The sequence below is a fragment of the Rhizophagus irregularis genome, chromosome 14 (assembly GCF_026210795.1).
Source record: "Rhizophagus irregularis chromosome 14, complete sequence".
Lineage (NCBI taxonomy): Eukaryota > Fungi > Glomeromycota > Glomeromycetes > Glomerales > Glomeraceae > Rhizophagus > Rhizophagus irregularis.
In genome coordinates, this window is record NC_089442.1 from 3,923,413 (window position 1) to 3,949,813 (window position 26,401).

At 31.4% G+C, this 26,401-nt stretch overlaps 9 protein-coding genes across 9 annotated transcripts; 4 read left to right on the top strand and 5 right to left on the bottom strand.

Moving 5' to 3' along the window:
- Positions 1-194: 194 nt before the first annotated feature.
- Positions 195-7,147, bottom strand: OCT59_006555 (uncharacterized protein). The gene is made up of 2 exons (XM_025327205.2): positions 6,854-7,147; positions 195-6,770 (listed from the first exon to the last, which is right to left on the bottom strand). The coding sequence occupies exons 1-2, from the start codon at positions 7,111-7,113 to the stop codon at positions 434-436; spliced, it is 6,597 nt and encodes a 2,198-aa protein (XP_025172442.1). The 5' UTR covers positions 7,114-7,147; the 3' UTR covers positions 195-433.
- Positions 7,148-7,292: 145 nt separating this feature from the next.
- On the top strand, positions 7,293-9,854 carry OCT59_006556 (T-complex protein 1 subunit eta; the record flags this gene model as incomplete). The annotated part of the gene is made up of 10 exons (XM_066141330.1): positions 7,293-7,316; positions 7,554-7,707; positions 7,776-7,882; positions 7,944-8,069; positions 8,138-8,190; positions 8,257-8,431; positions 8,517-8,681; positions 8,757-9,212; positions 9,292-9,463; positions 9,553-9,854. 10 exons carry the CDS (start codon positions 7,293-7,295, stop codon positions 9,798-9,800), a joined length of 1,680 nt encoding a protein of 559 aa, XP_065998128.1. The 3' UTR covers positions 9,801-9,854.
- OCT59_006557 (uncharacterized protein) lies at positions 9,471-11,391 on the bottom strand. The gene is made up of 8 exons (XM_066141331.1): positions 11,198-11,391; positions 11,014-11,125; positions 10,829-10,935; positions 10,529-10,750; positions 10,353-10,453; positions 10,159-10,279; positions 10,012-10,090; positions 9,471-9,926 (listed from the first exon to the last, which is right to left on the bottom strand). The coding sequence occupies exons 1-8, from the start codon at positions 11,357-11,359 to the stop codon at positions 9,847-9,849; spliced, it is 984 nt and encodes a 327-aa protein (XP_065998129.1). The 5' UTR covers positions 11,360-11,391; the 3' UTR covers positions 9,471-9,846.
- A 179-nt stretch (positions 11,392-11,570) lies between these two features.
- OCT59_006558 (uncharacterized protein) lies at positions 11,571-12,858 on the top strand. The gene is made up of 5 exons (XM_025319978.2): positions 11,571-11,719; positions 11,795-11,975; positions 12,058-12,292; positions 12,370-12,619; positions 12,704-12,858. The coding sequence occupies exons 1-5, from the start codon at positions 11,588-11,590 to the stop codon at positions 12,752-12,754; spliced, it is 849 nt and encodes a 282-aa protein (XP_025172445.1). The 5' UTR covers positions 11,571-11,587; the 3' UTR covers positions 12,755-12,858.
- A 1,844-nt stretch (positions 12,859-14,702) lies between these two features.
- OCT59_006559 (uncharacterized protein) lies at positions 14,703-16,208 on the top strand (the record flags this gene model as incomplete). Its single annotated transcript, XM_066141332.1, has 7 exons — positions 14,703-14,932; positions 15,014-15,085; positions 15,148-15,233; positions 15,417-15,729; positions 15,801-15,814; positions 15,893-15,944; positions 16,023-16,208. The coding sequence occupies 7 exons, from the start codon at positions 14,703-14,705 to the stop codon at positions 16,159-16,161; spliced, it is 906 nt and encodes a 301-aa protein (XP_065998130.1). The 3' UTR covers positions 16,162-16,208.
- Positions 16,209-16,424: 216 nt separating this feature from the next.
- Positions 16,425-19,247, top strand: OCT59_006560 (uncharacterized protein; the record flags this gene model as incomplete). The annotated part of the gene is made up of 9 exons (XM_025319981.2): positions 16,425-16,568; positions 16,674-16,724; positions 16,799-16,924; positions 16,996-17,130; positions 17,199-17,287; positions 17,389-17,476; positions 17,556-17,764; positions 17,955-18,033; positions 18,129-19,247. 9 exons carry the CDS (start codon positions 16,425-16,427, stop codon positions 18,708-18,710), a joined length of 1,503 nt encoding a protein of 500 aa, XP_025172448.2. The 3' UTR covers positions 18,711-19,247.
- OCT59_006561 (uncharacterized protein) lies at positions 18,707-21,704 on the bottom strand. The gene is made up of 5 exons (XM_066141333.1): positions 21,424-21,704; positions 21,020-21,357; positions 19,855-20,941; positions 19,242-19,776; positions 18,707-19,170 (listed from the first exon to the last, which is right to left on the bottom strand). Exons 1-5 carry the CDS (start codon positions 21,621-21,623, stop codon positions 18,793-18,795), a joined length of 2,538 nt encoding a protein of 845 aa, XP_065998131.1. The 5' UTR covers positions 21,624-21,704; the 3' UTR covers positions 18,707-18,792.
- Positions 21,705-22,182: 478 nt separating this feature from the next.
- Positions 22,183-23,509, bottom strand: OCT59_006562 (uncharacterized protein; the record flags this gene model as incomplete). Its single annotated transcript, XM_025319983.2, has 3 exons — positions 22,183-22,841; positions 22,916-23,247; positions 23,313-23,509. The coding sequence occupies 3 exons, from the start codon at positions 23,507-23,509 to the stop codon at positions 22,183-22,185; spliced, it is 1,188 nt and encodes a 395-aa protein (XP_025172451.2).
- A 1,264-nt stretch (positions 23,510-24,773) lies between these two features.
- On the bottom strand, positions 24,774-25,831 carry OCT59_006563 (uncharacterized protein; the record flags this gene model as incomplete). Its single annotated transcript, XM_025311370.1, has 3 exons — positions 24,774-25,249; positions 25,316-25,644; positions 25,719-25,831. 3 exons carry the CDS (start codon positions 25,829-25,831, stop codon positions 24,774-24,776), a joined length of 918 nt encoding a protein of 305 aa, XP_025172453.1.
- Between the last annotated feature and the right edge of the window lie 570 nt (positions 25,832-26,401).

Below are 26,401 nucleotides of genomic sequence, written 5' to 3' on the forward strand. Positions count from 1 at the left end.
ATCAATAAAGCTATTCAATAAATGTAAAAAAAATACAGTGTGATCCTATAAGGATATATAATAATGACAAATTATTCTATAATAAACAATTTTGTTATCAGATGCGTATTTAACTTTTTAACAAAACTATCATTTTAACTTTATTATGGCTTTAAACAATTGTAACAATTAGCAAAAACAACAATTTTTGATTTCAGTTAAGTCGGCATCACTATTATAAATTCATTATTTTATTAGTACAGATAAATGTTGTTATTTCAGAAGATAAATTAAAATTTTGAAAAACTGTTTTAAATTTATTAATTTGAATAATAAAAAAAAATTTTTTTTTTAATGTTGATTAAGCGATATGTATATGAATGTAAATTTTCTAAATAATTAATACTAATCGATCAAAAACCGAAAAATTTATAAATAACGCTAATTTTTTCATTTAAGTTTCCATTGCTTCATCTTCTTCTTCACTATCTTCTGCTCCTTCTTGTGCTTTGATTGGTAAATCAAATTCTTGATCACATCCTGAATAAGAATCTGACATAAAGAATAATTTTAATGAATGTTCACCAGCTTCTGATGGACATGTGAAATCTAGTTTTACACTAAGAGATTTGTTTAAAGTAACACGTTTAATGCCAAGTAATGAATTCTTTTCCGTGTCACCAATAACAATCCACCATCCTTCATCTTTTTTATGAGGGAAAAATGGAGCAATTACCGGTCCTACAACTTCATCATCTTCTTCATCAACTTCACGAATAAGTTTCACATCAAGAGCACCTTGAGAACCTGCAACAAGTTCATCTTCGTCCCTTATACCAAACTTGACATCGATACTGGGATATCGATTAACATAGCGAGCAACTTCATATAATTGTCGTCCATCCATTTGAAGTATCTCATTTCGTTCATCGTCTTCGAGTTCCATAATGCCAAAAACATTATCAATTTCTCTTTCTTCACAGCGTTTAATAACATCTGCCATGAAATAAGGTATTTGTTTTAATGGTGATTCACTATCCCATAGAGCCTGAACACACATCTGTGCTAATTCCATAGAAGCTAATGCAGGTTTTAACCATCCACTGGAACTTATTACGTCAACTATTGATTGAATCAAAGGAATAACTTTACCCAACACAGCTGTTTGATCAGATTGCAAATCTGGTGGTAATTGTGTTCTTGAAAAATGAGCTTGTAGTAAAATATTAGTTTTAATATGCGGAGAATTAAATTTCGGATTTCCAAGTTTAACTGGTAGTCGGTCATATATCTTTTTAAGAACGGTATCTTCATGATGACGAACAGGAATAGATTCAAATTCAGCCGCTGACGATAAGATTTCTAAAAGCCCCTTGAGTTTGGTCTTTTCATTCAAACTCATACTAAACATCTCAACGGTAGTGTAACTAACATTATAATATGCAGCAATCATGCCTAAATTAAGTGGTGTTACGTCTAGTTCGTCTTCTAAAGCAATACATTTTGAAGCTGATAGATCGTTGACAGTTGTTTCAACTAATTCGGATAAATGATCTGATAGATGCCTATGATCAGAGCCTTGCATACCATAATAATTCGGATTTTCTACCATACGACGATATAAAAATGTCCAAGTTAGATAATCGACAGCATCTTGTTTATTCTCAATAGTTTTCGTGACAACTTCAGCATTGAAATGATCATGTAAGAAATGATCCAAATGTGACTCTACGGGTAATGCTTCGTATAAGAATTTTTTATAAAAGTCTTTTTTGATTGCTTGACACATCAATACACAGCGACCAGTATCATCATGTTGTGGTCGACAAGCCCTACCCATCATTTGAAGAACATCAGTTATTGGATAATCAGCATATCTATGCTCTTTACCCTCAAAGAATTGAGTTCCCATGACAATAACCATATGACAACTCAAATTTATACCCCAGCATGTGTCACGTGAAGCTACTACAACTTGTATTGCTCCACTTTCAAATAATTCTTCTACAATTCGTTTATCTTGTTTACTCAATGCTTCGTGATAAAAACCAACTCCATGTTGTAGAGTTTCAGCCAAAGCTTTATCATTTATTTGTTTCAAATGATCTTCAATATCACTCGCATGTGCATGAAGGAAACGATCCGTTGTTCCATCAGCTGCACAGAAAGTGAGTAAGTCTACGGCAGTAAGTCTACATTGCTTACGTGATGGTACAAATACAATTGCTGGTCTATCGGACGAATAATTCGTAATGGCGACATATGTTGGTTTAGCCATAGCCATCATGAGTGAAGCAAAATGAGGAATGCTGTAACTCTGGATATGAATTTCTAATGGTACAGGACGAACACTAGGATGAAAATTAAAAATGGTATGAGGGGTAGAACCGATCCACTCTCCGAGGTCTTGAGCGTTGGCTAATGAGGTACTTAAACATACAATACGAATTGGATTCTTTGTTTGATGAGCAATATAACGCATTCTTGAAACAATAATTTCGTACGTTGGTCCAACGTCACTGCCAATCAGATGTAATTCATCTGCTATGAACAATGCTACGGTTTGAACGTTTTTACGTTGTTTCCATCGACGGGACATTACATCCCATTGTGTTGGTGTAGCAAAAATAACATCACCACTTTCAAGTAAACGAAGGTCTGCACTTGTTTCACCGGTAAGTGCCACTATGTTTTTTCCACCTTGAATTTTACCAAATTTTTGTCTCCATTGTGCAACTTGAAGATCAACAACTTCTTGAAATGGCGCGATATATACACAGCGTCCGTGATTCGGAGTAGACCATAATCGAAGGAGTGCGAATTCAGCGCAAACAGTTTTACCGCTTCCTGTGGGAGCTCCAACAAAGACATTATCGTTCATGTTATATAAAGCATTGAATACCTGGGTTTGAATAGGGTTAAATTTATCAACCCATCCATTATATACAGCTTCATATTCACGATTGCGTAATGCTGATACAGGTAAAGGCTGCATATCAAGCAACTCTGTGTGTGGTGGATACTTTTTTGGAAGTATTAAATGTCTAAATGACATAGGTAATTTTGTTTCACAATGTAACCAACGATCCGAGATAATGGAAATAAAATAATTTGGTGGAAGAGGCTCAAAAAGCGGTACAGTAAATGTTATAACATGATCCTCTTCAGCGTATTTTTGTTTGAGTATAAATGAATCGTGGTATAATATAACTTCCCCGTCAACGTCTTCAACTACAACCCAAAAAGCTTCGGCCGTACCATGAACTTTTTCATCCCACATAAAATCGGGAGTAATTTTAAGTTCCACTCGTAGTAATGATCTAGTAATTGGTTGGACGTAAGTAACAAGCTCCAATTTTGGAAATTGATGAATAAATTTATGAATCAACTTTCCAACTTTAGGTATTCCAACAAGTTCACCAATCTCTTGTGGATTCAAGTCAAAGTATCTTTCCCAAGGAAAATCCTTCTTTTCTATTTTTTTAACTACTTCCATGGGCATTTGTTTAAATTGACGTAATGGTGACATCGAAAGCCACATACGCCTTTCTACCATTTTACAAAGATCTAAAGCCCTTCTAGATAATTGAGACCAACCTCGTTTAAGGCATATTTCAAACATTGCTCGAAGGATTCTACTTGCTGACTGCGTAATATAAACCATATCAGAAACAAGAGCAAAACCGTCAAGCTTAAGTTGTGAAATGTAAGCTTGTAAAAGAACATTAATTTTGGAAGTTGGCTCTTCAATGCCTTCTTTTACAGGTATAGGTACACGTTCAAGTAATTTAGATAGTTCAAGTTTTTCCTCCTCACGAACAGGAATATACTTGAATTCATCAGAAAGTGCGAATACACGAAATAATTCAATATGACCCATCATAGGTTTCAAGTGCTGGTTATAAGTCGACATTGAAGTGTGTGTAATATAAAAATGTGAAGCAATACGGCCCAATTCAGTAACCTGGAATCTACCAGTCTTTTTATCATACTTCATCAAATTAGATTTATCCAACAACATGCCAGCTGAATGAATTAAGTCTACACGTTTTTGTTCAAGATACGGGTCTTCTTCCAAATAGTCTGTTGAAATACCATAAAGAGTAGGATTACGTAACATACGAACATATAAATATGTATATCCTAACCACTGAACTGCTTCATCTCTGTTTCTTACAGTACCCAAAACTATTTCTGCATTCAAGTTGTCAGCCAATTTACTGACAAACTGACTTTCAATTGGTAATTGTTGATTAAGTAGAGATAAATAATATTGAAGCTCATTATGAGATGTTATAATTATGCCTTCACCAAAGGTATCATATTGTGGACGACCAGCACGTCCTAACATTTGAAGTACATCCTGAGGACTTAATTCTACCCAACGACCTTTTTCAGGTGAGTATACCTGAGTCCCTTTAATAATGACTGTATGTGCAGGTAGATTGACACCCCAAGCTAATGTTGCCGTGGACACAAGAACTTGAATATGTCCGTCAGCAAACAAGTCCTCAACTGTGGTACGATCAGTACGTGACATTCCCGCATGATGTATAGCGAATCCGAAAGGTAACAACTCGTAAAGGTTTGGATCTTTTATACTTGGAAGCTCATCTTGTAAAACTTCCCTACTGGCTGAACTAGGATTAAGAAATAATCTAAGTGTATCTTTTTCTAATGCCATATCTTTAATCGTTTTTGCCGTTTTTGCAGTTTCTTTTCTTGAATGAACAAATATCAATACTTGATTCTTTCCAGCTTGTTCTACGACTTTTTGATAGGTAACTTCGTTCATAACTTGAAACCGTTTGATTGCTTTCTTTTCTGTGACACCAATAAATTCCTGTTTTAATGGACATGGACGAAATGAGCTGTCGAAATGGAACAAGCCTTTCTTTGGATCTACACGTAAAAATGTAGCTACATCGCCATAATTAGGAAGTGTAGCTGAAAGTCCCACTAATCTAATCATTTCTTGAGTTTGCTCCATGTGGCGAATAGTACGAGATACAATGCTTTCTATTACAGGACCTCGATCGTCATGAAGCAAATGTACTTCATCAATAATAATAAGCCTAACAAGATTTGTATAACTTCTATCGGTTGCTTTTCTTGTTATAACATCCCATTTTTCAGGTGTAGTGACTATAATCTGTGTTTCTGAAATTTGCTGTTTAGTGAGTTGACGGTCACCAGTTAATTCAGAAACCTTAATACCGTATTGTTGTAATCGAGAAGAAAAGTTGCCAACCATCTCTTGTACAAGAGCCTTCATTGGAGCAATATATACGATCTTAAAGGCATCTGTATCAATAATACCTGTTTCTTCATTACGATTTTTCTCCATCTCATTAAGAATACACAGCATGGCAACATTTGTTTTTCCTGAACCAGTTGGTGCACAGACTAATAAATTTTCATCCTGTTCAAACGCAACTGGATAAATTTTACTTTGTATACGATTAAGGATTCTTGCACCTTTGAAGGCACCATGTACCCACGGAGGAAGCTCTTCAATTGATATGAGCCTTTCATTTTCTGCATGTGGTTTTGGTTTTGGTGCTGGGACATGAATTTCTTCATAACCCTTTTTGGTACTTTTAAATGATCCCTCAGGCAATTTACATGTTTTATTTGACATTACATGGCCACCTTGAGTAAACATTAAAGATTCTAAGTCTATTACTGCTTTCGGTGTTGCCGTTGTACCAGGAGGTAGCGTAGCTTTGACAGCAGCTGGTACCGGACCATGAGCCAAAGCAGGTTTATCATCAATTTCCATTGCATCCTCCACAACACCTTTACGTGCGGCACCTTCTCCACGACGGATTCTTTCTCCACCAAGATCCCTCAAAATCCATTCTAGTCCATGTTCACGCATTTCACGTTCAATATTTTGACGTTCCGCCCCATCGGTACCAGCTCTAGCTAGCTTAGTACACCATACAATTAACTCGCGATTACGTGTTAATATCTTTACAAGATCGAATTTGTCATATTCAAATAAAGCCATCAACTCATTTTCGCAATCTCGTGTATTTACGTCTGATGCAAGAATCTGCATAGTGCTTGAAGTTTTTTCTTGTGCTGTATGTGGATCTGAATAATAATTAGCTACCAAACGTTGAAGCCAAAAGGCATCAATATCGTGTGGTGATATTTTTTGTTCTGTCTGTGCAGAGGTAATTTTTCTGGATTTCGATATTTCAGGTCCTAAAACTGTTTTAAACCCTTCGTTTTCTTCATCTGTGACAATCTCTTTGTCTTCATCATCCTCAACTTGCCCTACGCCCAACACTCCACTTGTCTCTGCTTCTACTCCTTCATCATCTTCCTCTTCTTCCCCTGATTCAACCTCATACGTTCCGTATTCATCTTCCTGTTCTTCCTCTTCATCAAAAACTACAGCAACACCTAATTCATCATCAATTTCTCCTGCAAGATCTCCCTCTTTATCGAGATCCATTGTCTCTCCTGTATGATAATCTGTTATTTTTTTACCTAGATTAACCAACTGAGCAAACCGATCAGGTGCAATTGTACCGATGAAAGACTCAATTTCTCTTTTTTTATCAAAATCTTTAAGATTTTCATTCTTCAGTATTTTTAATATATCATCTGCAGCACTACGAATGACATCTTGAGCCTGATCGCCAAGGTTTTGGTGAACAAATGCCAATATTAGTTCATATGTCTCCCGGGTTTCCTTTGTCCTTGGTCTATAAGATTGTTCATCGAAATATTCTGTTGCAGCTAGTACATTGGAATAACCATATGCTTTTTTTAATGCACTACAAAATTAATAAAATATTTAAAATTAGCTTTGTTAAGTTATCAAATCGTAAAGATCAAAATAAATGAACAGCAAAATAACCTTTCTTCTTTTCGACGTTTCTTCTTTTCTTCAACCTCAGCAACATGTTTGGCTTTTTTCTTTTTCGCTTGTATATCATTTAAAGTACTCCTTTGAGCTCGGCTACCAAAATCTTTTGGGTTAATTTTGCCCCATAACGACTCCGGCTCGCCGGAAGGTTCATGATCTCTTCTTGGTAATTCAGATCTATTGGCCTGAAGGACAAGATTTGAATTTGCAGTGTATTGATATTGATTTCCCCTTGCAATTTGCTCAGCCATTATTATGATGAATAAAACTTTTAGTTAACGTAAAGTCGACCAGCAAGAACCATATTTATAATGCTTTAAAGTGCGTGACCAAAATAGTAATGATCGGCTGATAAGTTTGTGGGTCACAGTTAGTTCAATCACGCTCTTTTTTTTTCGATCAGATTACGAAAAATTTTTACACTATCATAATGGCTGGAAGAGTTCCAATGATGGTATGATTATTTATTTCGATATTCAGTTTGTGAGTACAGTCAACTCTCTCTATAAGTACATGAAGGAATATAAGTTTAAGAACGCAATTGGGAATTATACCTCGTTGTCTTACGACGTCTTATGTTAATTGTTGACTGTATTTATTGACTCATTATTACATAAATAGAGAAAAAAATCTATTAATTTGATTGAAACGTCATTGTCTTATCCAACTCTATTTTGGTTGATTATATTAGCAACCCCAAATTATCTTGCTCAAAGAGGGAACGGATGCGTCTCAAGGTCGTGGTCAACTTCTATCCAATATCAATGCTTGTTTAGCAGTAGTTGACACTGTTAGAACAACATTGGGACCAAGAGGCATGGATAAATTGATCGTTGATGAAAAGGGTAATTTGAAGATTATTTGTAGTTTTTATGTTTTATAGAGAATGGTCATAAATACCATTTATGTGTAGGGGAAGTTACAATCTCGAATGATGGTGCTACGATTATGAAACTCCTGGATGTTGTGCACCCCGCTGCAAAGACTCTTGTCGACATTGCAAGATCACAAGATGCCGAAGTATGAATCAGTTACTAGTTTCTATCACGTGATTTCGCTGATTTTTTATAAATTATTTTAGGTTGGCGATGGGACCACAAGTGTAGTCTTGCTCGCAGGAGAATTGTTGAAAGAAGTTAGAGGATATATTGAAGATGGAGTTAGTCCTCATATTATTATTAAGGGTTATAGAAACGCTGCTCAATTGGTATAACAAATTTAAGTTTTTTTTTTATTTTGCAAGTTACCCAATTCTATATTTATTTATTCACGTAGGCAATAAATAAAATCAAAGAAATTGCGATCACGATTGAGCGTACTGATGATATGTAAGTTTTTACATCTTTTTACTCAATTATATTCTACTAACCTTTTCTAAAATTATTTGTTATTAGTCAATTTCGAGATCTGCTTAAGAAATGTGCCGGAACAGCTATGTCTTCGAAACTCATTCACTCGCATGAAGATTTCTTTACAGATATGGTCGTTAATGCAGTATTGAAACTGGATCAAGAAGAATTAAATGAGAAATTAATTGGTGTAAAGAGAATTCCTGGTGGTGCCATGGAGGTAAAGTCATAGTATTTTTATGATTTATATTTACATATTTTTACACTTCATAGTCATTTTTATAAAACTTTTTGTTATTCTAAAGGATTCCCTACTTGTTGATGGTGTTGCTTTCAAAAAGACATTCTCATATGCTGGATTTGAACAACAACCAAAATCGTTTAAAAATCCTAAGATATTGTCCTTAAATATTGAATTAGAATTAAAAGCTGAAAAAGACAATGCAGAAGTCAGAATCGACGATGTTTCGGTACATATCATATTTTATCTTATTAAATTTGTCTTTTTAATGGTAATTTTATAATGAATGCTAAACTTTTAATAGGAATATCAAGCAATTGTTGATGCTGAATGGACCATTATATATTCAAAACTTGAAACTATTGTTAACGCTGGAGCAAAAGTAGTACTTTCAAGATTACCGATTGGTGATTTAGCAACTCAATATTTTGCTGATAGGGATATCTTTTGTGCAGGTCGAGTACCTGCCGAAGATCTTAATCGTGTAGTAAATGCAGTTGGTGGCTCGATGCAAACCACTGTTTCTAATATTGAGGATAAGCATTTAGGTACATGTGAATATTTTGAAGAAAAACAAATTGGTGGTGAAAGATTTAATATCTTCGAGGGTTGCCCTGCAACAAAAACCTGTACTCTCATTTTAAGAGGCGGTGCAGAACAATTTATTGCAGAAGTAGAAAGAAGTTTGCATGACGCAATCATGATAGTGAAAAGATGCATTAAGAATAATTTGACAGTTGCTGGTGGCGGTGCCACGGAGGTTTGAAAACTTTATTTTTTTTGTTATATAAATTTTTGTTATTTGTTGGATACTTAATTACATTCTTTTATCTTATAAGATGGAAATATCTAAATATCTTCGAGATCATTCTCGGACAATTGAAGGAAAACAACAATTGATTATCGGTGCTTTTGCACGTGCATTGGAAATTATTCCCCGTCAATTATGTGATAATGCAGGTTTCGATGCAACCGATATGTTGAATAATCTAAGAATGAAACATGCCCAGGGTAATTCTAATAACCACATTTAAATGATATTTGTATTTTTATTGCATCAAAAAAATATGATTATAAATGATAACTATTTCTGATTACAGGTGCTCTTTGGTATGGTGTGGATATCAATGCTGAATCTATTACTGACAATTATGAAAAGTTTGTTTGGGAACCTGCACTTGTAAAAACAAATGCAATTGCCGCTGCTACAGAAGCAGCATGCTTAATTTTAAGTGTGGACGAAACTGTGAGAAATCCAGCATCAGAAAAACCTCAAGGTGGTCCTCCAATGCCAAGAGGTGGGGCTCAAAGATCATTTAGAGGTCGTGGTCGTGGTATTCCACGATGAAAAAATTGAAAATTGTGTATTAGAGTAAATAAAGACAAATACTTCTTTATGTTTCCATTGTATCATTACTACTTTGACGGTCATTACATACAACGCCCATACATTTAAACCCTTCCTCATTTCCAGCTAATAATAACAATAACAGTTTTTATAAACTTTTAATCAATGAAATGTTGATAATTGCAAAGTTAATAGTCAATATTATTCTTACCTTTCCACAAGCGAACTTTTCCGTCATCTCCTGCCGAAGACAAAATTGTGCCCGTTACATTCCATTTGACTTTCCATACCTGTAAAAGAATAAAATATTTAAACGAAAGCATTTTTAAGAATTCTATAGAAATTATAACACAATTACCTCTCTGTCATGATCGAGAAATTCTGCTACTGCATCAACTTTAAACCCATCTTTATTACCTGTCAATTTATAAATTCTGACGCGAGTATCTTTTGAAGCTGTTGCAATAAGTTGATAACTCCTAATAGAGATAATAATTAAAAAAAAAATGTTATACATAGAACAACTATATTGCTTTACAATTTATTCTATACCTTCCCATATTTGGAGCCCAATCTACATCATGTACTAAATCTTGATGTCCATCCAATATCTCACATGAACGCCATTTACTATTTTGATCACAACGGAATATCTTAAAAAGAAATAAAAAAAAATTGTAAACATGTTTTCTATAAACACGTAAATGATTCAACAAATAATTACTAACTTTGGCGCTATTTTCTTTCCCACAACCAACTACAATCATTGGAAATTGATAACGAGACGGACACCATGAAAGACAATAACTTTCCTCCGCGTCTTTAAATGTAGATGGATTAGCATTTCTAGACGAATGCACATTTATTTCGTCCATTAAAGTCCATTGTGTCAAGTCGGATACTTCAAGAGCTTCATATATTCTAAGTACACCATCAGCAGCAATTGAAGCCTAACATTGTAACGAAAAACGAGTCTATGCTAATAAACAATATAGAAACAGATATTATTAAATATAAAAATAACTTACTAATCTTAAGCCCATGAAATTTGGCGCGAATGCGATATCTTGAACAGAACCTTTAGCATCAATTAAACGCGCTTTTTCCATCCATCGTTTTCCACTATTTTTTGATTCTATAATAGAATTAAAAAAAATGATTAAACGATAAATTACATCTAATCATATAAATTGAAATTGAAAAATAACATTACCATGTTCTTGTTCTTCCCAGATACGAATAGATCGGTCAAAAGAACACGAAGCAATTACTTGACCAAACTCGGGGTGAGCCCAAGCAACTTTTAAAACGGAGCATTCATGTGCCTAAAATATTTATATTTTACATTAATAATATAGTTTAATAAGCTTTAGTACAGGATATAGATTGATAATTACCTTCCAAGAATCAACTTGTTCCCAAGTATTTGTTTCCTGGTTGAATTCCCATACTTTAAGTTTTTGATCAGAAGAACAAGTTACAAAGCGTTTTCCGTAAAAGTCATAGGCAACATCATGTATTAAATCTTCATGTAAACTATCAAAAGGTTGGACAGACATTTTATAAATTTTTATCTCTGCATTATTAGAACAAACAATTGTTCACCAGTCGTCATTCATTTATCCTTGTTGCTTACACAAAGAACTCGTGGTCATTTTTATCAAAATATTTTGAGATGCAAATTTCGGAAAACTCCAAGGTTTTGAAACGGACCGATTACCGAACAATCAGGAATGGTTACATAACTTGCATTTAATGTTTTAGATCTTCTCCCAAACTTTAACAGAATGACACCAGTATCAGAACTATATCAAAGATTATTTTTTCCTCATTATATTATAAATTTTTTCTTTTGTTTGCCATATTTCATTATTCGTAATGTATCTATATTTAAAAACCATCTGGATTTATCTCTTGAGGTATTAACTAAAGCAAATACATTGAATCCTTTAATTAATAAAATATCTTATGAATAATATTTTTAACTTGATTAGCCACCAGAAACAAAAATATATTTAGCGATTGGAGCCCTTATTATATTAAAATTTAGAGCTTCAGCGAGCGCAGAAGAATGGATATCAATATCTTTTTCGTATTTGAAAATATTAAATATAATTATGTTTTATCTCTTTGGTAAAACATTATGGGCTGTTTTATATGCAATAGCGATGAGTGGTGAATATTTTTATGCTTAAATGCTTTTTTTTTTACTTTTCCTTTCCTATTGTTCTGTAAAATAATCGTTTTGTATTTATAGTCCTCTTTGTAGTTTTGCCACAACCTCGGTATCAAGGACCTTCAAAAATAATTGAATTGAGTGATCAAGATTTGTATGATATTAAACATAATAAATTTCACAAGCTTGAAGAAAACATTAAAAGTGAAAAAGGTAAAGGCAAACAGGTTGATCAATATTGGATAATATTTTTTTACACTACATGGAGTAAAACTTGCGAAGTTTTTGAGTATACTGTAGCAAAAGCTTCTATGAAGTAAGTTGTCTCTTTATTACTTAATATTGTATAATGCAGAAACACGAGTAAATATTTTATTTATTTTTTTTTTTAAGATATACAACATCGAATGTTTATTTTGGTAAAATTGATTTGGATTTATATACAAATGTAGCTGAGGAATATGAGATTTCATTATCAGCCGCAAGTCTAGATTTACCTGCTTTAATTCTTCTAAAAAATGGCAAAGAAAATGGCAGATTACCCAAAAGAGGTAAGGATAATGAACAATTGGAACAAATAAAGAATCAAAGACTTAGAAATGTTAAAGAAACATGGGATCGGTTAGGATGGGATCGTAGTATGGTTTGTATTATAATTTCTCTTGCAAGAATAATACTTAAAATATACGTACCACAAATTAATTTTACTTTCAATTTGTTATAATAGAAATCTATTATTGAAACATTTAAGCTTGACACTTTAAACAAAACCGAGTAAATCATATATTTAATGAACTATTTAAACTATTTAATATATATATATTTTTTTTTTTTTAATAAAGCCTTAAATAGGCGTATATAATAATGACTACGCCAAAAAAAGTATCACGTTACGCACTTTATTTATACAGTACCATCATTGTCATTTTCGTTGCTGATTGCGGTTGTAGCAGGATCGTTATTATTAATTTCATGGTTATGATCAAAATTTGTGGCAATTATCTCCCATAAACCAGTAGCAGCGTTAACGGAAGCACGAATCAAAAAAGGACAATCACAACGTTGCGAAGGACGATTCCGTATTGGTTTAATACCGGATTTTTTACTACTTGGAGTACCAGAACGTGAACATACAATTTCTCTCCATCTAACAACTCCTTCCCTATTACGTTTTACAGTGTTTAAACGCATAGTGAAACCATTTCTCGTAGAATATTCTTGTACTGCCACTACAAAATCTGTATGAGAGGTGAATGTCGCACCTTGTTTTAAGAATATGTTGTTATCATTTAATGTCGTAGAAGTAGAATTTGTCGCGTTTGAATATTGAAGAACAAGATCATTATTGTTCAGTTGTTGTGTTGAAGACGAGTTGTTGATTTGAAGCTGTGATATAACTGGTGTTAACGGTACAGCAATTGGTTCTAAACAACTATTAAATTCTGTTTTTACTTCTTCTGTCGTTATTGCATCAACTTCTTCTGACATTAGTTCTGTATATTTAGGTACTGCTACCTGAACTGATGTTAGATGTGTTGGGGTCGTTGGAAGTCTTTTAAGTTTTTTCATTTTCCAAAGTCCACTCCTTCTGCCTTTAATCAATATTATTATGATTTTTCCCTTAAAAAGAAAATTACCAGAATTTGTTCGTGATTTTGATATAATGTTAACTATTTTTCATTTTAAATATATAATAATATTTTCAACGATAATCATAAATTTCTTCGTTAGGTCTCTTTACGAAAAAAAAAAATTATACAGGTACAAAATTTTAAATTGATTTTTATTGGATAATCTGGTTTCACGTGATTTCTTCACAATTAGCAGTACGGCTTAGCTGTATATAAATGAATATAGGAATAAAACTATAATGATACATTTTAAAGAACACACTATATATAACATACAGTATATGTATAAGAATATAATAAACAACATTGTTTAATATGCAATGCATAATCAATATTAATTTACAATAATGTATTATTAAATATATACAAAAAAATTATTTCAAATCAGATTTCAATATTTACAAAAATATATTTTAATTATAGAACTTTATAATATTTTATATAGCCGGTATGTCGGGTTTTTCCTTATAGATAATATCTTTTTTGTAATCAAAAGAATGTTTTCAATGAATTATAATAAATAAATTTTTAAACCAGGTAAATGTCCTTTCTAGCTAGCTTTGTTAGTTGAAAACCTTTATGATTATAATAAATAAGGTATACACTATACAGATTAAGTAATACAACATCTATCTATTTGTTTTATATGAAAATATTTTCTTATTGTACAGTATAAAAGTTTTTACCACTAAAAATATGGAAAGAGCTCTTTTTTAAGTAATTCTTTTGAATATTTGAAAATTTACGTGAAGTTTTTCTGTTACTAAATCGTAAGAAAACTAATATATCAAGCTGTGTATGAATGCTGAAATATAACTGACTGGTTTACTTTTCACATACTTAGGCCTTCAGAACATTTCTCGAGTGACATGTGCATTCCTCTTCTGCACCGAATAACATAATTATGCTAATTAAAGTTATATACCATATTTTTTCACACGATTATTATTTTGGATAAATTAAACCAGCATTTTTCAAATTTTCGAGTTAATACATGTACGAGCATCCAGTTGTTAATCATTGCTTAATTAATAATGCAACCAATTTAATATAAATAGCAACTAAGTTTCAAGCAAAATAAAACACCGTTGGAAAATGTTCATAGGAATTGCTGGACCAATTTGTTCTGGAAAACATTCTATCGCAAAGTGGCTTGTTACAACTCGCGGTTTTACATTACTTTCACTTAAAGGCACTGAACATTATGGTTTTAACGCGTTACATTTTAATACTCCAAAAGACTTATTATTTTATGTTACGAAGAATTGGATAGATAACTTTGTGACTTGTGATATTGATAACCATAAAATTCTCGAATTATATAGGTTTTTATCTTATTCATTATTAAACTGTTTAAGTAACATGTTACCCTTTAAATTAAACCCATTTATGTTTATTTCAACTAGGAAACGACCATTCTTCTTATTGTTGGCTGTAGACAGTCCTATAACAATGCGTTATCAACGATGCATTTTTCGGTAATCACGAATTTAAATTATAGAATTATTTTGATAAATCCTAAACTAACTATGTTTTAAAGTTGTCGAGAATTCGGACTAACTGAACCAACATTGGATGAATTTATTATTGCAAGTGATCAAAATTTATTCAATGCTAACGCCCCAAGTAATGAATTCTCATTATCAATTACACAAGAACGAGAAACATCGATGGCATCAGATGAAGATGATGATTATAATACTGCTACATCAATATATGAAATAATGTCACTTGCAGATATATGTATAGCTAATTCGTACTTGTCGTTACCACCTCTTTATTCTTACCTTCTTAATATAAATATTACAGATCCAGATCGATTAAGACCAACATGGGACACTTACTTTATGCATCTATCTGATTTAGCAGCTTCTAGATCTAACTGTATGAAACGTAAAGTTGGCTGTATATTGGTGAAAAATCGTAGAGTTATAGCAACAGGTTATAATGGAACGGCAAAAGGACTAAAAAATTGTAATGAAGGTGGATGTGAACGTTGTAATGATGCTTTACCATGTGGAAAAGATTTAGATTATTGTCTTTGTCTTCATGCAGAAGAAAACGCGTTATTAGAAGCGGGAAAAGAAAGAGTTGGCGAAGGATGCATTTTATATTGTAATACGTAAGTTTTTAATAAAAAATATTATATTTTAACGTTGATTTATATTCTAACGATTATTTATTATCCTTTAGATGTCCTTGCATAAGTATGATGAAATTAATTTAATAGTTCTTTTTAAAAAAATGAAAAAAAAAAATAAATTTATGAAGGTTCGTTTATTTAGGATGTTCGATTAAACTAATTCAAATTGGAGTTACTGAAGTTGTTTACCATCGGTGAGGAATCATAATTCTTGTTTAAGTTACATTTGTATATATTTACGATTTATTTTTTTTTAAAAAAAAATAAAAAAGATCTTATGGTATGGATGAAAAAGCCACAAACATTCTTAAAGAAGCCGGTGTAAAATTACGTCAGCATTCACCCCCAAGTAAAATTTCTTCGTTAGAGAAAAAAGATATTATAAACATTGAACCAATGGAACAAGTGTAATATGACTCATTCAATAAATAGATATGTTACTGCTAATAGTTAATTTTAATATAATTTCCCTTTTTATGTATAGTAATATAAAATGAACATGCTTCCGTGTTTGGCTTCCTAATTCTAAATAAATTAATCTGTGCGATGTAAATTTGTATAACATTATTCAAAGTAACACAAAAGTAACACAAAACTAAAATATAAATTGGGTAAATTTCTCGTTTCATCATTGATTTTTGAAACTAAATTTTTGAAAATAAAAAAACATAAATATGAATGACACTAAAAATTCAATTGCTCGAGTTGAAGAAATTTTTTCAATTCCCTATGACACATCGCGTTGGGATTATTCTCAATTTACAAATCCTTATGAGTTTCAATGGAAAGTTGGAATTACACCATTTTCTAATTGGCAGGTAAATTCCTTTTAGAATTCCCTTGATAATTCTTAATTAAATAAAGTGTGATTCAATCGAGTATTAAATTAATTCTAATTATTTATTTATGGTTTTTTTAATTAGTTTGTCGTGGGTGTTTGGGCAACTTATTTTGTGACTATTGTCTCCTTGAAGGTGTGGATTTTTTCGCGTCTTTCTTTAATTCATTATGAATAATAAAAATAACTTCACGAATTTTTTTATATTAGTATATTATGTCATTTAGGGCACCATTTTCAATGCGATATATAACAGCAATTCATAATCTATTTCTATGTATTGTATCGGCTGTTATGTGTGGATATGCTATAATTGACGTTATTCGAAGATATCAGGTAAATTTGTTTAAACAATATCAATAAAATAATTATTTAATCTTCTTTTTTTATATATATATATGTATCAGGAACATGGCATAGGAGAATGCTTTTGTACCTCTGATTCTTCTTTAGCCAAAGGAAGAATATCTTACGTTACCTATATTTATTATTTATCAAAATTTGATGAATTATTTGATACTGTGATCTTGGTTTTAAAGAAGGTAAAAATCTTTTTCCAAATCTTGATAAATTTTGATTAAAGTCTAAAATTTAGCTTTTTTTATATTAGAAATCTATTATTTTTCTTCATTGGTATCATCATGCGATTGTCATCCTTATGGTTTGGTCCTGGCTTGAAGATTCAATTATGTATGCTAGGTAAAAATTATAAATTATTATTAAATTTTGTTTAGATTAAATAGATTAAAGAAAGACAAAATATACTTATAAAACAAAAAAATTTTTCTTTTTAAAATAAGTATCGGCATGATTGCAAATACTCTTGTTCATGTGTTTATGTACTATTATTACTTTTCTGCTTCATTGGGAAGATCCGTATGGTTTAAGGTATACATTTTCTACTTCAATTAATTAATAATAATTCATAAATCAACCAGTATTCTTAATTGAATTTTTTTTATTATAGAAATATATTACAACAGGACAAATTGTACAATTTACCATATCATTTATATTAGCGATACCATATCTTTATTTTCATTTTACAAATAATTGTCAATTAGGTTTTGTCTCATTTGTATTTTCAATGGTTTGTAATGGAAGTTTTTTGATATTATTCATTAGATTTTATAAAAAAGCATATAAAAGTGGTGCCGGGACCAAAAGAAAAGAAATGTAAATAAACCATTGAGAAAAAACCGAGTAAAAATTTTTAATAAACATCCATTAAATTTTTTCTAAAAAGATAATAGATCTGCTGATGATCTGATAAGTTTATAGGTTGATCAGAATAAGATCCGCATCATCTTAACATCTTAATAAATTTTATTAAATAATTAGAAATGACTTTTAACTTGAATTGTAGAAGGAGATTGGATCAATTATTTTTGTATAGAAATGTAAAAACTTCTCAAGTTTTAGTTACAATAGGAAGACATATACAGGTAAATTGTTTTTCTTATTTAAAAAAAAAGAAGAGAAAAGGTTTTTTTTTTGAGGCGGAATAAAATATCTATTATAATAACATTTTTTTTTTAAGGGAAAAAATTTAAAACAAATAGATGAAGCATTGCGTCCTTTTAAACTTCGTAAAGATCATTGGACTCCATTTATAGCAATTTCTGGATTTACCTCCTATAGTTTGGTAATGGCTACCAACAATATACTTTTAAATAAGATTCAAAATCGTCCAAAATCTCCCGAGTATTACAAAATGGAAAAACGTTTACGTATTCACAAAGATATGGATTTAGTTGAAACAAGTGTATTAGGGTTATGTCAATCTTTACAACAACTTGTAGTGCGCAAAATGATATCGGAAGAGGAAAATAATTTATTAAAAATTTATTGGGAAAGAATGGCAATGATGGATTTACCAAAAGAAAAATTAGGATTAGATTGGCCAAAATTTGTTCAACATGAAAAGTTAGAATTAAAAAGAGATAGACTGTTTATGAATGATGAATTTAAAAGGATAAAAAAGTCTTTGGCCGAAAGAAAAGATAGGAAAGATGTTAAATTTAAGAGAAGTATTTACGACAAGAAAAAAGAAGAAAAGGAAAATCGAGTGAATCAAGCGAATCAAGCTGGGAATACAAGTGATATAAATCAAACCAAATAGAAATAGTAACTTATAACTTAAGCTACAAAAAACAAATTTTTATTTATAGTGAATATTTTGTATTAAATAAAATCTATAAAATTCATACTCGATGACCACGAGGTTTACTACTACTACTGCTGCTGCTGCCGCCGCCGCTGCTGCTGCTACCGCTGCTACCGCCGCCGCTACGTTGTTTTACAGATACTCTTCGAACTTTGTCAATAATAACACTAAGAGCATCAATATATTCTTGCCATTCTTTACGGTTTCTTGCATTTTCTGGGTTTTCACCTAACAAATCCTTCAGATTATTGCTATTTGGATCATGTTTGTCCACTTCTGGTCCTACTAGTTTGAAATAACCAAGTAAATCCATCTTTAGACGTATAGAGAACTGGTGTACCAAATAATATTCAACTATACGTGGAATGACTTCTCGAAATTTTGTATGAGCCATTTTCCAATATGCTAAAGCTCCCTATCAAAAAAAATGAAAAAATTAATTCAGTTATGTAAAAGCATTACTTGATATGACAATAAATAAGTTACCGTAGCAGCAAGGAAAGCGTGTTCACTTATTGTATTTCTTAAAATTGATTGATTTACAGATTCTTCGTTAGATTTAGAAGGAACTACCCCAATTAATTTGTCCAAATATTGATTCTTTATTGACAACATCATAGATAATGTAGCGGTTGATGGCATTTCTGACATAATTTTAGAACTCTTAATTTCGTCAATCAATTTTCGAGACGAATCACTTTTATTATCCATTTCTGAAAGAATTTCAGTCAGATCATTTTTTAATTTCTCAAATTCTTCTTCATCGGCATCATCGTCGTACATCATATCAAATATCTTTGATCCTAAATCAACGATTGATCTTAAATCATTACTTTCTTGTTTAGAAGATGCTGATAATATTCGATATTTAATAAAATATTTTGATTGTTTTTTAAGGAGACTGGCTTCATCGGTTACATAAAGGGCCCTGCTAGCTGACATGTGTTCCATTTTATGAAGGTCCTTTAAGTGTTTCAATGTTTCATCTTTACATTGTTTTAATAAATGACGTAAAATTCTCCTGTTTAATTATTATTAAAATTTCTTTTAAGTAAATTGATCTGTCACAGGCTACGTAAGAAAGGATTGTAATACTCACCTAATTTCTTCGACAGCATTTGGAAATTCTCTAAAGATCGATTCTACCATTTCATCAACGAATTGCCTGACCCAATCGTGATTTTTATCTAACAATTTGGTTGAAATCACCGACCAATCTTTTTGATGTTTCGCAACAATAGCAACTACGGCTTTATATGGAAAATACCCAACCAATTGACCACCTTGACTTTCTTGTACAGTTTCACATAGTTGATCTAATTCCCAAACATACTCACTAGAATAACTATCATCCGTCCCACCCCAGTTATCAGCCATAATTTCATCTTTTAATTTTTGTGTCCATCCACGATACTGTAATGAACCGGGTTTTATAGGATCAAACATTTCGTTTATTGACTCTCCGTCAAACGCGAGTTTATATCTTGGACGAGTGTTCAATAATGCTTGGTCAAATTGACCAAAATTCCATTGTTGACCACGATATAACTTATGATCTACATTTTCAGCATTTGCATGAGAAGTGAACAATTTATCAAATATTCCAATTAATTCTAAGAACCGGTTAGTAGGATTTCCATCGGGTGGTAGTGGTAGTGCATTTAATTTTTCTTGAAATTCAGATCTACGATCTTCCAAAAAAGGGTGTATTCTTGGCCATGTCCGTTCATGTGCCTTTCGTTGTAAATCGCTTAATTTTATAGTCAAATTTTGTAAACCAAATCGATCAGATGGCACCTCTCTCCAAATCCTATTCTGTTTAAGAGCTCTGACTGTCGCTTTTTCCAACTCATCTGGATCCTCACGCATTTCTGAATTGGTAGGATTTCTTATAACGTAAGTACCATTTACAAGTTTGTGCTCCCCTTGACCTTTTACAAGAGTAGAAAGTTCAAGATGTTTTTCGTCATCATTTGGATAATCGACAATACGATCCATTTTCGTTAAGACGCCCACTGTACGTTGACCGGTAGGATCTGCTTCACGCGCAAGACGATATGCGCATTGTGTAGCTATATCAGAAGTTGCTTGAAATATTGGAACCAAAATTGCCGATTCTTTTTTAATATATTCTTTTACCAAAGATAATACGAATTGTTCGTGGCTTTCATCGTTTCTTACAACTCCTACATGTAGTTTTAATGAGGCATAAAAAACGTATTAAATTTTTGAATTTCATTCCACCATTTACTTTTTCTATTTACCTGGCAAGTCGACCATGGATAAACTGTACATCTGGTCTGGACCGCTGATTGTAACACATACAGCATTTTTTGTAAAAGCTAACTCATCGGAATCAGGTGGCAATCGTGTATTTTCAACATCTGTAATACTCGGATTCTGTACGTAACGTTGAGCTTCGCGCAATTTTTCTTCTATTTCATCCTCATCCAAATCTGTTATAATAGCAAACGGGATTTCCCTTGGAGTTATCGGTTTACTATTTTTATCTTCTATGTAACGTAATGAGATTTTACGTAACGGTTCCTCAGTTTGTAACATACGTATTTCGAAAGGTGTAGCCGTACATTTTGTGGATCCCCTGTTTATGATTACATAAGAATTTTGTTTTTTTTATTTTAAAAAAATAATTCTTTTTTTTTCTTACCTTGGCATTGGTAAACCACCAGTCAAACGTTGTAGAACAGAACTTTTACCACTTGATTGATCACCAAATACAACAATAGTTGGAGTGTTCTCTTCAAATTCATTGAAAATGCCAAGTTTCCTTATTTCACACATAACATCAATATAATCCTTAGCATTTGGTGTTTCTGCTAGTGGAGAATTTAGTCGGTGACCCACCATTTTGCTTAATTTTTCTTTGCAAATTCAGTAAAAAAGCAAAATTTTAATAATGTATAGTAGATAAAAAATAATAGTTTGTTTAAGGAAGGGAAATGAAGTTCAGTTGTATTTTATAATGAAATTTTTTTTTATTCGTACTTAAAAAGATTTTTTAAGTTACAATTTTCATTATTTATTCCTTAAACGGATTTTATTAAAAAAAAAAATTTTTCAATTGATTTTTTTTTATCCATTATGATAAGGTACCTTTTTGCATAATTTTGCATATATTTTTAGCTTTTAATCAGTGCGAAGATCTCTTTGTTTCTATAATGAGGTAAGCTTAATCTGAATTTGGAAACTATGGTCTCATTTTAAATTTACCGGTGGATAAATGATGGATAAAATGATGGTAAGGTCGTAATATAAAGTTTATTAAATATAAATTTAGGACTAGGTGACTAAACATAACATAATGAATAAGAGGTTGAAGAATCATTTTGTTATAAAAAAAAATTTATTTCTTTTTCAAGCGATAAATCAAAAATATATACGTATATAATATAATATATAATATATATTAATATAATTTTTTTTTAAAATACATGCAAACTATCGTCCCTGCTATTGCAGCAAGTAATGGTACTTGAGTATTCATTACTTTATTGGATAAGTAATGTATAATTGAATTTGTATCTAATGGTAGTGGAAGTGCATTTAATTTTTCTTCAAATTCAGTTCTTCGATCTTCCAAAAAAGAACGAATTTTTGGCAATGACCGTTTATGTTCTTTTCTTTGTAAATCACTTAATTTCATCGTTAGATTTTGCAATCCGAATCGATCAAATGGCACATCTTCCCAGATTATATGTTGTTTAAGTTTTCTAATTGTTTCCTTTTCCAATTCATCTGGATCCTCATGGATTTCTGAAAGAACACTGGAAGGATTTCTTATAACATAAGTACCATTTACAAGTCCTTGACCTTTTACAAGAGTAGCAAGTTCAAGGTGTTTTTCGTCATCACTTTGATGATCGACGATACGATCCATCTTTGTTAGGACACCTACTGTACGTTGACCGTTTGGATCTGTTTCACGCGCAAGACGACACGCGCATTGTGTAGCTATATCAGAAGTTGCCTGAAATACAGGAACCAAGATTGTTGATTCTTTTTTAATATACTCATTTACCAAAGATAACACAAAAGCTTCATTGTTTTCATCACTTCTTGTAATTCCTAAATAATGCGTAAAAAGAGACGTTAAATAATGAAATTTTTGCATCTCCCTCCCCTTAATTTTTTCTATTTACCGGGTAAGTCGACCAAAGATAAATTGTACATCTGTTCTGGACCACTGATTGTAACACATACAACATTTTTTGTATAAGATAGCTCATCATCAGGTGGCAATCGTTCATTTTTAAAATTAATACTCGGATTCTGTACGTAACGTTGAGCTTCGCGCAATTTTTCTTCTATTTCTAACTCATCCAAATCTGTTATAACAGCAAAATCAACTTCACTTGGATGTATCGGCTCACGATTTTTGTTTTCTACGTAACGTAAAGATATTTTATGTAATGGTTCTTCACTTTGTAACATACGAATTTTGAAAGGGGCGACTGTACTTTTTGTGGATCCCCTATTATGAAGAAATTTTTTTTAAAAAAAAATGAAATAAAATAAATTATAATTTTTTTTCTTTACCTTGGCAATGGTAAACCACCAGTTAAACGTTGTAAAACGGTACTTTTGCCACTCGATTGATCACCAAAAACAATAATTGTTGGATTATTTTCTTCAAATTCATGGTAAAATGCTTCAAGTTTCTTTATTTCGCTCATAATGTCAATATAATCTCTTGCACTTGACGTTTCTGCTAGTGGAGAATTTAGTCGAACCATCTTGATTGAATTATTTCTCTAAATTAATGAAATTAAATTGCATTTTATACTGGTTTTTTTTTATAATTGAATTTTGAGTATGAAATTCACGGAATTCTTGCATTTTTTTAGGTTAATTACTTTTTTTTTTTTGGAATAAAAAAAAATTTAAAAAAGGTTAATAAATTTAAGAAAAAATTTCTTTAATTCATTGTTTCTAGTTTATTCCTAATAAAGCTTTTATTAAAAAATTTTTTCAAGCATGTTTTTTATCTTTGAATGAAATTTTATATTATAATTTTACTTTTAAAATACGCCATTTTTCACACGATTAATCGATAAGGTCATGTATGCATAGAATAATGCGTAGAATGCAAGAATCCCTTATTTCTATAATGAGTAAGTATTTGTTCCAAAAGTCCCAAAAGTGTTATTAAATGAGGCAGATTGCCTCCTAATATTTAATTGTGTTACAATTGTGTACTACCTGAATCATTTAGATAAGGGTTTTAAGTAAATTCGGATAAAATGATGGCAATTACTAATATAAACTAATTGGAATACAAAACGTAACCTGCGGGAATATTTCAATATTAAGTATTAAATGAAATTTGTTAAAGTCCGAATAAAGTTAATGTTGAAGATATCATCTTATTCAGCATGTTTATAAGTTATCCGGTTTCAAAACTTGTTGATGGTAATACAAGCTTCACTAACGTGTACGGAGATATATAGGAAAATTCCGAAGAGGATGAGTCATTTTTCATTTGTAAAGTGGGACAAGAAAAATTTGGAGAAAACCTGATCATTTGATCAGCTTGGTGTTTTACATTCACATGATCGTTTGGATATGACAATGATTTTTTTTTAAATTTATATAACAGATATTAAGAACCTTTATACCCATCTTGCATTCAGAATATTGTTGTTTTGTTAAGTTTCAAGTTTCTGAACATATCGGGAGAAAATATGATAAATTTGAATTTCGCGTAAATGATAATACAATGAAACAATGTGGCCGATTAATATTTAAAAAGTAATTTTACGGCCATGATTTTAATAAAAACCGATAAAAATATTTACTAACATCTTAATTTAAATATTGAAAGTTATCGATTATTATTTAACGCAAGAAATCTTATTAACATAAAGAAAAAAAATTTTTGAAAATTTTTTGAAAAGTAGCATTTGTAACTTAATACATAAAATAGATAATGACAAAAAAATTATAAAGCTCGCTCGTTTACAATGATCCGATAAACAGGTTACGAAAGAGAATTAAAACTCAGATCAATGACCGCTCACGTAAATTTCTGTGTAATTCACTTAATTTTATTGTTAGAAATTGTAACCCATATCGATCATGTGGTATATCTCTCCAGATTCTTAGTTGTTTAAGAGCTCTAATTGTCTCTTTTTCCAACTCATCTGGGTCCACATAATTTTCTGAATTGGTAGGATTTCTTATAACGTAAGTACCATTTACAAGTTTGTGTTCCCCTTGACCTTTTACAAGAGTAGCAAGTTCAAGATGTTTTTCGTCATCATTTGGATAATCGACAATACGATCCATTTTCGTTAAGACGCCCACTGTACGTTGACCAGTAGGATCTGCTTCACGCGCAAGACGATATGCGCATTGTGTATCTATTCCAGAAGTTGCTTGAAATACAGGCATCAAAATTGTCGTTTCTTTTTTAGTATATTCTTTTATTAAAGACAATGCGAAATTTTCGTAGCTTTCATCATTTCTTACAACTCCTACGTGTAATTTTACCGAGTATTAAATTTTTGAATTTCACTCCACCATTTACTTTTTCTATTTACCTGGCAAGTCGATTATGGATAAACTGTATATCTGGTCTGGACCGCTGATTGTAACACATACAGCATTTTTTGTAAAAGCTAACTCATCAGAATCAGGTGGCAATCGTGTATTTTGAACATCTGAAATACTCGGATTTTTTATATAACGTTGAGCTTCACACAATTTTTCTTCAATTTCTTCCTCATCAAATTCAGTTATAATAGCAAACTCGACTTCCCTTGGAGATACCGGTTGATGATTTTCGTCTTCTATATAACTTAAAGAGATTTTACGTAACGGCTCCTCAGCTTGTAACAAATGAATTTCAACTATACTAAGTGTGCGTATCCTTTTTATATTGATTGTATAAGGAATAAATTTTTATTTGTAAAAAAATAAATAAATAATAAAATTTTTTCTTACCCTGTCAATGGTAAACCGCCAGTTAAACGTTTTAAAACAGAACTTTTGCCACTCGATTGATCACCAAACATAACGATTGTTGGTATATTTTCTTCAAGTCCCATCTCGCACATAATGTCAACAATCTTTTGGATTAGATACTCTTGAAAAATTTAGAGGGAGAAAAAAATCGCTAATGAAGAAAATTAAGCTATACTTATAGTCAATTCTTTTTTTGCAATGAGCACGGGTTTGATTATTCTAATCCTAATACGGGTTTGATTTATCAAATGATTATCTATAAGGCTAAAGGCTTGTTTCTATAATGAGTAAACTCAATAATGATTATTCCAAAAGTGTTATTAAATGAACGGATGTCGAAAAGTGATCTTCGGTTAGGAAGATAACGGAATGGACATATGACTTCGAATTATATTTTAATGAATTAATTAAACATGTAAAAAGAAAATTCGAGAACAAATTTTAAAATTGAATAAGAACAGAGAAGCATTCTTGAAGTATTTGTGTGGCATTGGCCATTTGTCGTGTATATAAATTGCATTTGATTCCTAACATTTAAGAAATAGGCAAAAAATAAATATTAATTTATCGTATATACTCCTGTATTGTAGCATGTTAGTGTTTATTTAATCCGATTATGATATTAAATATAGTATGGTAAATTATTAACATTCAAATATTTA

Coding starts and splice junctions, on each gene's coding strand:
- OCT59_006558 (XM_025319978.2), top strand. CDS start 11,588: ATGACACCAGTATCAGAACTATATCAAAGATTATTTTTTCCTCATTAT. Junction 11,976..12,057: donor ATATGCAATAGCGATGAGTG/GTGAATATTTTT, acceptor TTGTATTTATAG/TCCTCTTTGTAGTTTTGCCA. Junction 12,293..12,369: donor GTAGCAAAAGCTTCTATGAA/GTAAGTTGTCTC, acceptor TTTTTTTTTAAG/ATATACAACATCGAATGTTT.
- OCT59_006561 (XM_066141333.1), bottom strand. CDS start 21,623: ATGGTGGGTCACCGACTAAATTCTCCACTAGCAGAAACACCAAATGCT. Junction 19,777..19,854: donor AATGCTGTCGAAGAAATTAG/GTGAGTATTACA, acceptor ATAATTAAACAG/GAGAATTTTACGTCATTTAT. Junction 19,171..19,241: donor ACGCTTTCCTTGCTGCTACG/GTAACTTATTTA, acceptor TTTTTTTGATAG/GGAGCTTTAGCATATTGGAA.
- OCT59_006557 (XM_066141331.1), bottom strand. CDS start 11,359: ATGTCTGTCCAACCTTTTGATAGTTTACATGAAGATTTAATACATGAT. Junction 10,936..11,013: donor CTGGGAAGAACAAGAACATG/GTAATGTTATTT, acceptor ATTCTATTATAG/AATCAAAAAATAGTGGAAAA. Junction 10,091..10,158: donor TTCTCGATCATGACAGAGAG/GTAATTGTGTTA, acceptor ATTCTTTTACAG/GTATGGAAAGTCAAATGGAA.
- OCT59_006555 (XM_025327205.2), bottom strand. CDS start 7,113: ATGGCTGAGCAAATTGCAAGGGGAAATCAATATCAATACACTGCAAAT. Junction 6,771..6,853: donor AAACGTCGAAAAGAAGAAAG/GTTATTTTGCTG, acceptor TTAATTTTGTAG/TGCATTAAAAAAAGCATATG.